The sequence below is a fragment of the Sinocyclocheilus rhinocerous genome, unplaced genomic scaffold (genome assembly GCF_001515625.1).
Source record: "Sinocyclocheilus rhinocerous isolate Xijiao unplaced genomic scaffold, SAMN03320098_v1.1 scaffold271, whole genome shotgun sequence".
In the NCBI taxonomy this organism is placed as follows: Eukaryota; Metazoa; Chordata; class Actinopteri; order Cypriniformes; family Cyprinidae; genus Sinocyclocheilus; species Sinocyclocheilus rhinocerous.
In genome coordinates, this window is record NW_015657574.1 from 2,075,076 (window position 1) to 2,087,807 (window position 12,732).

Below are 12,732 nucleotides of genomic sequence, written 5' to 3' on the forward strand. Positions count from 1 at the left end.
TCCCACTCCATGATATTCTCTTATCTCCCCCACAACCCTCCACCCCCACCACACATTTACACTTGACTCGTCTCTGACTTTGCTGACCCATTCCCACATCCCACAGACTCTCTCGCTCTCTCTCTCTCCTTGCTTATTTGACTGTGTGCCACTTATACAGTGTATTCACACAAGACACCATGTCTGAGGCTGATCACAGATTTATGGCTAAACATCCTTGATACAGACTGTGTTTTACAGCTAAAGGAAGAGAAAAGGGAAAACCTCAATTGGAGGGACTTGCCGACCCGCTTAATTAAATGTAAGTGGAAACCAAATTACATATCACAGAATGATATTATAAATATGCTACAAAACACTATAGTAAGATGTACTGCAATCATATATGCTTTTATTGAACGTAACAGCTGCTATGGTGTTGCATTAATACTTAAACTCTATCCAGATGTGTGTTGGTAAATGTTTGTGTTGAATCTATTGGTATAAGCGAAAAGTTCATTGAAGTATGTGTAATTTTATACTGCACTGCTATTACCATTAGGCAGCTGCAAAAGGGATGGTGTTGATATAAGATCAGAGATTAAACGTTCCCTGGTGCGTCTATGTATGAGTACAAAATAGCTCTGCAAGCTTTATAGTCATTGTATTTAATTTCATTTTACAACAGACTAGTCGTCATTCATCAAGACATAAATTTCAACCCATAGATTGTGTTTTAAACTAAGATTTAAACCCATATGAAATGTCCTTTATTTGGGCAGAGCTTTAAGGCAATCTTTCCTAGCTTCCAAACTTAAACGTTTCTTCTGCCATATGTTAGCAAGTGAAAACTGTCAGTCAAAAATAATTAAGAAGAAGTGACGTCAAAGAAGTGACGTTCCAAGAAACAAGCTGCCAAAATCTCACTGAGTTCTTGGCTAGGGGCCCAACGTAATGATATATTCTCTTAGGGCCCTATCAAAGGAACATCTTAACCCTAGAATCATATCTAATCTGTTTAGTTACCATGTCCATTTCATTTAGTACCTACTTTAAGACAATCTGTTAATTTTCTTACACAGATTAAAAAATTAACTTAATGTCCTGTTAAGTGATGTTAGCCTTTCTAGGACTTCTGCCAGACGTTACATGTTGCTTTTTTCACATAATGTGAGAAATGCGTTTACCTACAAAACAGACGCAAAGCAATGTTCACTCTTGCATTCTTTTGGGGTCTTTTTTCCCTCAACATCCTCTTCTTTTTAATGTTTATCTGTGAATGCCGTTGTTGACAGTTGATACATTTTGGATATTTTCAAACTCATAAAAACTGATGGAAGTAGGTTACATCTATCATATTTTTCCCATTTATGGACTGCCTGCTGAAAAATCGCCGAGTTGATTGTAAAGCAGAAAGGCTCTCAAAAGCTTCTGATTGGATACAAAACAAATTTGACTTCAGCCAGCAATTACTTGCTTTTACTGTTTAGAAAGACTAAGGCGGTTACAAAGATTTGCTTGATATCTCAGAATAGCTAGTTATTTCAGTGATACCTTTCAGAGAGTAGGATAATTTTTCAGTACTATTTCATAAAATAACCTACTGTATTCTATAAATGGGTAGTCCCCCCCCCAAATAAAATAAAATAAATAGAAAAATAAAACTCAATCCCTTAGAATTATCCCTTCAAAACAAATACCAAACTTACATTTACATCTTACTTTTGCATTTTAAAAACTTGTTGCGTGCAGACAAATGTTTATATACCTAATTAAATCTATTTATTATGTAGGCCTAGTAATGGTACACAAAGTAATTTTTTTCAAGTTATCAAGAAATTTAAATAATGAGTGATTACATCATAAAAACCATCTTCCAAACTGTGATTTGTCTTACCTTCAATCGCTACGGTAAGCTTATAATAAGTGTTCATATTTTAGACCTGTCAGGAGGAATTTCGCAAGTAACTCTGTATGTATGTCTCCTCATATTGGTCAACATTACCTCTCCAGCTACTCTGACATGGCATAAAGCTGAAAGTTAGTTGTCACAGCAAGCGAGAAATATTAACCATTTACCATGCAAAATGGCAAATCAATGGTAAAAACAAAAAACAAAGAAACCCAAAACATAGCACAAGCTAAGGCTACAACGAGAAGGGAAAACGACAGATTCAGTAATATAACCAGAATCAACATTGGCTTTTTAGAGGGAAAGTATTTAAAACCGACCCAGAAATGGCTTTTTACAGGTAATATATTTTATTTAACCAACAGATAGCCATGTAGCTTATAACAGTAGAGTTCATTACATAGGGTTAGCTATTGTAAATGGTCATTTCATTATAAACTGTGTAAATTATAAACCTATGGATCGCCAATCGTGTATCAGCATCCTACTGTTTTTACCATTTCGTTATATGGCACAAATAGTAAGAGTAATATGCTAGTATAAAGTTCCGAATCCAGCAACTGTCTTTATGAGCCATTGAATCATTCACTGAGCTGATTTGTTCTGAACTGATTCATTCAAGAATGCGCTACCTTGTGTTGCTCTGTTAAATCATCTGTGTAAATAGTTTAAACACATTTAAATAGTTTAAATTAATGTCTTTAGCTGTAAAAATAGTGCACTTTCCCCTTAAACTTATACCTGTGTTTTGGTTGCATTTCATCCACAGAGGTTCAGAGCTGATAAACTGTAAACTTTTGTAACATCATTAATTAAAAAAAAAACATCAAAGTTTACAATTACTCAAGACTTACCCACTCTGATGACATCTTTGGGTACATCAGTGCCGCAAACTACATTCATCTGTAGAGAGCCGAAGCACAATATATAATAAATGCTGGCACTGATAATGCAGGCACAAACATTTTATTTTGTTTGGTAACTGAGATTGTCTTGGGATGTGCTGACAGAAAGTCAAAGAGTTTGCCTTTCATCACTGTAGCATAAGCCATTCAAAGCCCTTTAATTGAGACTCTGTAACACTGCACCAGAGAATATAACAGCAAGGCCAGATCACAGTACATAGTCACGCACCCATTGCACCGGAAAAAATGGCAACAACATTGTCTGCTATTAAGATGAATGGAAAAAAAGTTGAAAAACAAAAGCTACTAGATTTTTTGATTTTTCCCCCTGCAAATCACAAGTATTTCATAGGATTTGTTCACCGCTCTATATAGTGTCCAAAATATTAGTGTCTGGCATTATGGAAAAAGACCTAACATGAACCTAAAATACAGTGTGACAAAAGGTCTCCCAAACTAATAGAGAGGAACCGACATTCTTATGTCATTATAGGGAATAATGCTTCGCCACAGGCGCCAGAGCTGATTGAGGCTTGTGTCTGGTTTGAAAATAGAGCGTTGTTCTTGTTGCTGGGGTGTCCCAGCCCCAAGGGGATCACTCCACTCTAGGACTTTCTGTTACCCCAGGGCATGCAGATGGATCAGCGTGCTATGTGCAGAATGGCATCTCAACTGATCCCTTGGAAAGAGAACAACACACTTAGTTCTTATGCGAGTATGTTAAGGTAGAGCTGATGTCTAAATGCAGCCTAGATCATTGGTGACAGATTAGCTGCATAAATTGTATGTGAAACAACAAGCTTTTTTGTTACAAGTGACATAATTTTTTTTTAAATATCATATTGCAATCTATATTTTTAGTTCGATCATCTTTTTGAGACCCAATACTTTTTTTTTTTAGCACATTCATGAATCATCCATCTTTCACAGTTACATTGTAGTCATTGTAGTCACACTTTTAAACAAGATATAATAATGTTTTCTCCATGTATGGAGAATAGTCTTTCAAATTGAGGGTCACCACCTGGCCTGAGTTTCTAAAGTTAAAAGCACAAAATGACCACCTGACCCCCATAAAGCTGCTTATAGCTGCTAACCTCAACCATTACCCACCCCAGACGTCAGCATTGACCTGCACCTGCTCACTGACCCAACACACGTAACCATGGCACTCATACACACATAATGTTATACATTTATTACCAGTCTGTTCTTGTGTGTAATGTAGTCCAGCAAAATAACAGACTTTTTACCATTATATCTAAAGAAAGACTATATGGATAGAGACTATTAGATGTAGACTATTATCCATGCTCCTGGACGTGACTTTTCCTGGACGTGTGTGCATGTATATATATACACACACACACACACACACACACACATATAAATATATATATAAATTCTAAAAAATAAATAAAGTTTTGTCACGTTCAATAAATTATGTCACTGTTTTCTGTCAGTCTGTGTATTAGCGGTTTTCACTGACTCTTTCTGCAGTTACATCGTTACGCCAGTAGGTGAGGACAATCTGTATTTATGTGTGAGTCATTCACTCATTCATTTAACCCAAAACGAATGCTGATTCATTATGAAACAAAACTAGTGACTTGCTGAATTTAAAATTGTGTATCAGCATCCTACTGTTTTTCCACCTGGATGATGTGACGGCAGCCATATTGCGCCAAAATGCCCACCACACACCAGTGTATTGGTGGAGAGGAGACAGAGTGATGAAGCCAATCAGCAGATATGGGGATGGTTAGGAGGCCATGATGGTCAGAGGGCGAATTTGGCCAGGATATATAATGAAATGGTAAAAACAGTAGGATGCTGATACACGATTTTAAATTCAGCAAGTCACTAGTTTTGTTTCATAATGAATCAGCTGGTTGTTGAGGTGGTGGTTGAGGAGATTCCCCCCTTCTATGTAAAGCGCTGAGTGCCCAGAAAAGCGCTATATAAATGTAAGGAATTATTATTAATTAATTATTATATGGCACAGATAGTAAGGGTAATATGCTAGTATACACTGCTAGTATACAGTCTTTATGAGTCATTGAATCATTCACTGAGCTGATTCGTTCTGAATTCGTTCTGAACCGATTCATTCAGGAATGCTCTACCTTGTGTTGCTCTGTTAAAGTTTAAACTAAGTTTAAATTAGTTTAAACTTAACATTTTTTTGTTGGCTTAGCAACATAGACAAATTAACCGCAATATTGTGTCTAAAATGTAAGCTACTCGTTATTAACTTGATGTTTATTGAAGTGTTGTATGACATGAGGTTTTTTTGGAACTGGAATAATGGTTGTGTCCTTCCATGCTCTCGGGACATACCCAGTGTTCAAGGACAACTGGAAGAGTTGAGCCACCATCCTGCCTACTTGGGCCGAACACTCTTTCAATAAGTGACTCTCAAGTCCATCCGGACCAGGAGCTTTCCTTGGCTGTAATTTGTAGAGGATGGAGACAACCCTTTGTTCCTCCACACTGATTGGTGTTGGGGGATTACTTAAATCAGTCTGGTCCCAATCCACTCCAGAATTATTCATATTAAACCTAGCATAAAAAGCATTCAGCTGCTCGACAAAGGAGGCAGGGTCTGGACACTGAACTCGTGTTGAAGCCTGGGCTCTTCCCATCATCATATTAAGATTCTGCCATGCCGCCTTCGTATTTCCTTTAATAAACCTCTCCTCCATCTTGTCTTTATATCGAAGTTTGGCCAACCTGGTTTTATCTCGCAGTTCCTTTCTCAGTTCATTAACACGTCTTTTATCACCCTCCATAAAGGCAATTTTTTGGAGGTTAATACAATGATTCATCTCTTTAGAGACCCAAGCTTTGTTGTTTGGGTAAAGAGTAACTTTCTTAGTTGGTATCACATTATCAGCACAAAAAGACATATATGAACAGATGGAATCATTAATCATATCCAAATCGCCATTATTGCTCTGAAAAAACATCCCCCAATCGGTACGCTCAAAACATCCTCTTAGGGTCTGCACAGAGTCATTGTTCCAGACCTGGATAATTTTTGATTGAGTCTTGTGTGTTTTCAGTCTTTGTCTAATGTTTTAACAAATAATGATTATCATTTATGTTTACTGAACTTTCTTAATCTTCTAGTCATTTAATCTACCTACACTATATTAATGAACTGAAAATCTTACACATTAACAGAAGTTACGCCTTGCAAAATAAGGTGGATAAAAGCAATATCAGTCTAATAAAGCATGTGTATCAGGATCAGCTGGCTTTAAGGCCTATTGAGTTTTCCCCCATATTGATTGATTGGTTGATTCTTAATCTTTCTCTTTTTTAGCTCAGAAGACAATACCAAGTTTACTGCAGACAAGAAGAGAAAGTGTGCCACGTCTAGTAAAACAGCTGCTGCCCATCCATGTCCTGCATTTCATAACAACAGAGCCATGGAGGGAGAGGAATCACGGGTCAAGGAACTTGACATGGGTCGACTTGCATTTTTTGGCCACCTTGAACGAGTAGAAAGAATGCGTTCCTACTGGGAGCACAAACATGTCCAACTAAAGACCCTGGAGCAGGTAACTCTCCAAAAGAAAAAAGTTAGACACTGACACACATGTTCATTAAAAAAAAAAAAAAAAAAAAAAAAAAAACTTCTGGAGGTTAATTTGAATGAACAGATATTTTGGTTAGAAGCCAAGCCTGTGTTGTGCATCATCTCATAGGAATATGTACACTACTGTTCAAATGGTTGGAGTCAGAAAGATTTTTTATTAATATGAAAGAAATACTTTTATTCAGCAAGGCATTGATCAAAATGCGGTTCTTTTGAACTTTCTATTCATCAAAAAAAGTGTTAATGTTTCCACAAGCATATTACATGGCACATCTGTTTTCAACATTGATAATAATAAGAAATGTTTCTTAAACACCAAATTGGCATATTATAATGATTAGGATGACATTTAAAACATATTCAAATACAAAAGAGGTATTTTTTATTGTAATAATATTTCACAGTATTACTTTTTTGCTCTATTTTTGATTAAATAGATGCAGCCTTGGTGAGACTTCTTTCAAAAATATTAAGAAATCTCCCAACCCCTAATTAAAACTCACCTGCCTGTAGCTTTCTAATAACCCTTCAGAACTTGATTAGCTTGTTCAGGTGTGTTTGATTAGGGTTGAAGCAAAACTCTGCAGGGCTGCGGCTCTCCAGGACCGACGTTCGCCACCCCTGGTATAGTGTATAAGTTGTTGTACATTATTTGAAGCTAGTTGTGTTGTTGTAATATATGCCCATAGAGGGAGCTGTATTACCATGAATCACTCCCATTATAACTGTGAAGAAATTTCCTGTTTGTTTTTGCAAAATGAGGACATTATTGTCTGTGGTATGTGACAGCATGTCACAGTTAATTTGAAAATAACTACAAAATTCTTTCAAGTTCAACTTTCCGTTAAAAATACTTTCTTCACTTAGCCTACAAGCTATGCCATACTTCTGGATATTTTTATAGAGATTGCACATGCACACATTAACACGCAGTCCAACATACACATGCCAGCACACCCAAAAACGTTTATCAACTTTCAAAAAAGCAGCAAGGTCATGAATAGCCTACCATAAACGTGCTGTAGCACTGTGTATGTTTACTGACCATCCAGAAGGGGGCGCCAGTTCATGTAATATTTTACTGCATTGCTTGCTGACTCAATAGGGCATACGACTACACCTGTGACATTTCTTATATCAGTGATATCTGAGACTATATGCGGTTAGCATTTTTTTTTTTTGAGTATGAATATCCCTTTAAACACACCTTTAAACGTACTATGCATCTATCTGCTTGTTGTTTTATAGCTTACATAGCTTATTATTATGTATTTAAAGTTTTTTTGTGGGTGACTTGACATCAGTTTTCACACAATTTCTCTGTTTCTGAGCATAGTTAAGGTAAACCTGTTGGTCACTGGACAGATCATGGATTAAGAAACCCAGTTTTATAATAACAAGATTTTATTTATTTGTTTATTTATTACAAAATATTTAGTTACTTTTGTCTTGGTAGGGCCTTTTACCTTTTAATGTACAGTTTTAATAACTTTTTGTTGTGAATAGTTATATGGAAATTGATATATCCTGCATATTTTATTATGCTTGCTGCATTATATGTAGTGCATATACACATATATATATGTGTGTGTGTGTGTGTGTATATAATATATAGACCTATATATAATTTTTTTCACGCACACAGTCACACCAATATTTTTAAATTAATATTACAAATATTCAATACAAATTCTTGTTGTTTTATATTACTGTGTATTGTGACTGTGTGCCAGATGACCTATAGGTTGCAAAGCAAAGTCAGAAAGACTTATTATTATGTATTTAAAGTTTATTTGTGGGTGACTTGACATCAGTTTTCACACAATTTCTCTGTTTCTGAGCATAGTTAAGGTAAACCTGGTGGTCACTGGACAGATCATGGATTAAGAAACCCAGTTTTATAATAACAAGATTTTATTTATTTGTTTATTTATTACAAAATATTTAGTTACTTTTGTCTTGGTAGGGCCTTTTACCTTTTAATGTACAGTTTTAATAACTTTTTGTTGTGAATAGTTATATGGAAATTGATATATCCTGCATATTTTATTATGCTTCTTGCATTATATGTAGTGCATATACACATATATATATGTGTGTGTGTGTGTGTGTATATAATATATAGACCTATATATAATTTTTTTCACGCACACAGTCACACCAATATTTTTAAATTAATATTACAAATATTCAATACAAATTCTTGTTGTTTTATATTACTGTGTATTGTGACTGTGTGCCAGATGACCTATAGGTTGCAAAGCAAAGTCAGAAAGAAGTAACTCAAGAACTGCAGTCTATTTAAATCAGATCTCTACTGTTGCAGTTTGACTCCCAACATATCTCTTATCGCTTTGTGAGTGTGATTACACAGCCTTGGTGTTTTGAATAGCTGTGACTGTGTGTTTGAATGTCATCGTGCACGTGCACATATCTCTAGTCTGATTATAGTAGTCACACATGTGGAGAATCTATGACAAGTTGCCATTTCTCTTTAAAATGCTCTAGAGTATCAGTGTACCTTAGATATGCTGAGTATGCTGCTTGCATATAGATGTGTCAGATTATACAGACCATGTGCCATTCACCCCATTGTGTGTGTGTGTGTGTGTGTGTGAGAGTGTGAGTGAGCACTTTAAGTGCTGTGTATACCGTTAAAAGATACATCAAGTTCTGCTAACTGCCCTCCGTTTGCCGTGGAGCCAGAGTTCCACCTGTCCACCTCTTGTCTCACTGACTGACAGATGTTTTGCTCCTTATATGGAAGAGGGGGAGCGTTCTCTCCCTGTTACCCACGTCTCTCCTTTGCTGTGACTGCCCACCTTTCGTAATCTGTAGCTCGCCTGCACGGCTCATGTCAACAACCTTACCAGCATTAAAAGAAAGAGATAGAGAGGTAGACAGACTGCTAAGACAAAGTTAAGGAAAGTTAATAAGAATAGGCTGCAGTTGTGTGGAGACTTGCTGGGTGTGAATGTAGGTGCCATGGAGAACTTCTTGCAGGATAAGGACCTTTGGATTGTGGGAAGTGTGTGTTTGGTTGCATCAATCCTATGGAGACGATTTTGGAATTTATTTACGTACAAGAGGAAAAGAGACAGTTCACCAGAAAGTGCATCTATTGACATTCAGGTACAACCTTTTTCTTCCAAATGTCATTTTGTGCTAATCCACACGATTGCATTTACATGAATTTGTGATTTGAATGATAAGCAATGTCTTAAATTACATAAAGCACTTTTTATTTTCATTAGCTTTGAATAATCCATGGTAAAGTTAAATCAAATAGCTGTAAATGTATGATATAAAGCCCCTAAAGTGGTTCCTGATGGTAATTATGAGGTCTTTAAAGAAAATATAGAACTTAAAACGTAAAACTGAATTAACTAAATTTCCAACTAATGAGCTGTTAAGCATTATATCATGTAGCAATATTGCATAATGTTTTTATGAATAAAAATTAATTTGTGTAGTTAATTAAGTTTTACATAGAAAATCTTGTTTTTAGACTGGGGGTTTATCTGAGAGTTTGGTTGAAAACACCTGCAATGCATGGATAACTATTGATGCACAGAAGAAATAGATTTAAAAGCAAAATATAATGATGATATTGAGGATTTTGTCCATTTCAAAGACTGCTGTTGGATATATAGAAGTGTAAATTTTGTTTTGATTTGAAATGGGTTATCTTTGCACTTTTTCACAAAGCAGACAGTTTTGATGATACTGATTAAAATACACAGGTGATTTAACGTGATATATAGAATCCAAGTGCGTAATGTGTACTTAATATTTACTCAATGTGGTTTATAAGTCTGGTTACACTTTATTTTGATAGTCCACTTTAGACATTCTACTAACTATAAGTAACTAATTGTCATTTATTTGCAAACTGCAGGTCTGCTAACTCTCAGAGTAGACCGTTAGGTTAGGTTTAGGGTTAAGTTGACATATACTTGCAAAGATTCTCATAGTCAGTATGGTGTATGTTGTGGGTCCATCAAAGTAAAGTGTTAGAAGATATTAAGCAGACAGTCTACTAATACTCTTATGACTGCTAGTTGACATGTAGTTGCAAAGTTACTTACTGTTAGTAGAATGTCTAAAGTGGACTATCAAAATAAAGTGTTACCAAGTCTTTTTTATTTTTTTCCATATGAAAAGTAAATAAGCTAGACTTATCATAGAACAAGTGATGTAATGTGACATAGGCCTAACACAATAGTCACATAACATAAAAATCATAGAAATATTTGTTACAAAGAACACTAGACACATGTTTTTTTGCTATATATCTATGCTTAAATCAATTAATACATTTCTAAATTGTCACAATTATAAAAGCAATATTTTGAAAATGAAATGACTAAACTGCACTGCAAATATCTAGAGTGAAATGCAACAACCTCATAGAAACGTATAGACAGTAAATGCAAAAAGAATGAAGGTGTACTGTGATTATGAAGGTATACTGTCTTCCTTCTCTCGTGTTAGTTTTGACACCATTGTAATTTCAATGATCTGCCATCCCACCCAAGTGACATTCAGAACAACATGTGTCTCGACCACAAATATTAGTGTTGCTTATATAGTGCATGAGGTAATTATAACTGTGACTCATTATTGGTAGTCATAAAGTCCTGCTAGCTGATTGCTTTGCACTTTTTACAGTCTTTTTAAAAATGAATAAAGGGGAGTAATAATATTTACTTGACTTCCCATCATGCTCTTCAAAGGGTCCAAATGAGGTCATTTCTTAGATATCACAATTTTGAAGGCATCGTAATGATATATAGTTGTTTTTGCTTTAAATAAGGTCTTTATGATATCTAAATTTTTAAAAATTTCATAAATCTTCACAAAAAATGAATAAAAAACAAACAAACAAACAAACAAAAACAAAAAACCTCAAACTCACTGAAGACAAGTAGTCAGTCAGTGATTAAATAAGAAACTAATTATTAGCAATAGAACAAAAACACATAAGAACAAAAAAAAAAAAAAATGCTACATACATTGCATAAAGTAATCAAATGTTCTGTATAAAATACTTCATATTCTTCGCCGTGTAAATACATATTTCTTCTTATTAAAGTTACAAAAGTGATTTAGTCTTGATTTAGTGAGAGTTTTTCTCTCTTTTGTTGTTTGATTAACATGAATGACAGACAGCAGGAATATTAGACTGTGTTCAAGGCCTATAAAGCAGCAAAAATAACTATGAGCACCGTCTTTCCTTGCACACACTTCTCTGACAGCGCTCAGAAACAGTCTCTCAGACAGCGTGCGTATCTACCGAAATTAGTTCTCTTTCACTGCTGATTGCACTTCAACAGCTTCAAGTCACTTGTTTTTAAACCGCAATGCTTGAAACGCATACAGACAATAAGTGTTTGTGATGTTTGTGACCAGCAACGTCACGTGAATGTGTAACTGCGATAGACACGGTACTCCAAAATCACTACAGTTACTACAGTTGTACCGGTTAATCATGTCTACCGGAATATTGCCCACCCCTAGTTCACACAAAAATTCTGTCATTTATTTACCATCAAGTTGTTTGAAACCTATATGAGATTCTTTCTTCTGTTGAACACACACAAAAAAAATATTCAGAAGAATGTCTGTAACCAAACTGTTGAATGTAAGCATTGACTTGGATAGTATGGATAAAAATTAAAATAGAAGTCAATGGCTACCAGCTGTTTGGTAGCCAACATTCTTCAAATGGTCTTCTTTTGTGTTTAACAGAAGAAAGAAACTTATAATGGTTTGGAACAACTTGAGGGTGACGAAATGATGACTTTTGGGTGAACTTTAAGGAACTTTTTTTGTAGAGAGGACAATCAAGCAATAACAAGATTCTTGTTTGCATGCACAATATGGGATACAGATAAATCTTTACATTTGGAAAGTAAATATTACATAACAAAAATCACCATTATAGACATTTGGGGCTCTATCATACAAGGCGCGAAGCAAGTGTGTTTTGCTAGTTTCAGCCCGACGTAATAATCATTTTCACTTCCTGTGCCACGTTGTTTAAATAGCAAATGCATTTGCGACCATTTGTGCGCTCATGGGAGTGCTGGTCTGAAAACGAGGTGTGTTCAGGCACATTGCTGGCGCATTGCTATTTTGAGGCAACTGAAATAGACAGCGCCATTGACCAATAAAAACCTGGTCTAAAGTCAGTAGTACTCGTTTTTTTTTGTTAATTAAAGAGTGCGTTAGTATAGGCGGGTCCACAGCGTGCGTACACTCTGCTTATTACACACACAGGGACGCACAGCAGCACACAAACATGCCAAATATTAAAAATGAAAGGATTG

The 12,732-nt window shown here is 35.5% G+C and overlaps 1 protein-coding gene across 2 annotated transcripts in view; it reads left to right on the top strand.

Annotated features, from left to right (window-relative positions):
* The first annotated feature begins 6,164 nt into the window (after nucleotides 1-6,164).
* The window catches only part of LOC107721383 (myosin light chain kinase family member 4-like), a 24,076-nt gene continuing 17,508 nt past the window's right edge, over nucleotides 6,165-12,732 (top strand). Inside the window, exon 1 of one of the 2 annotated variants that reach the window (XM_016529380.1) lies at nucleotides 6,165-6,362. In XM_016529380.1, coding sequence (XP_016384866.1) covers nucleotides 6,231-6,362 — 132 coding nt within the window. In that variant the 5' untranslated portion in view covers nucleotides 6,165-6,230. Of the gene's footprint in view, nucleotides 6,363-9,243; nucleotides 9,533-12,732 lie in introns of those variants that run through there. The other variant, XM_016529379.1, reaches the window with a different exon arrangement.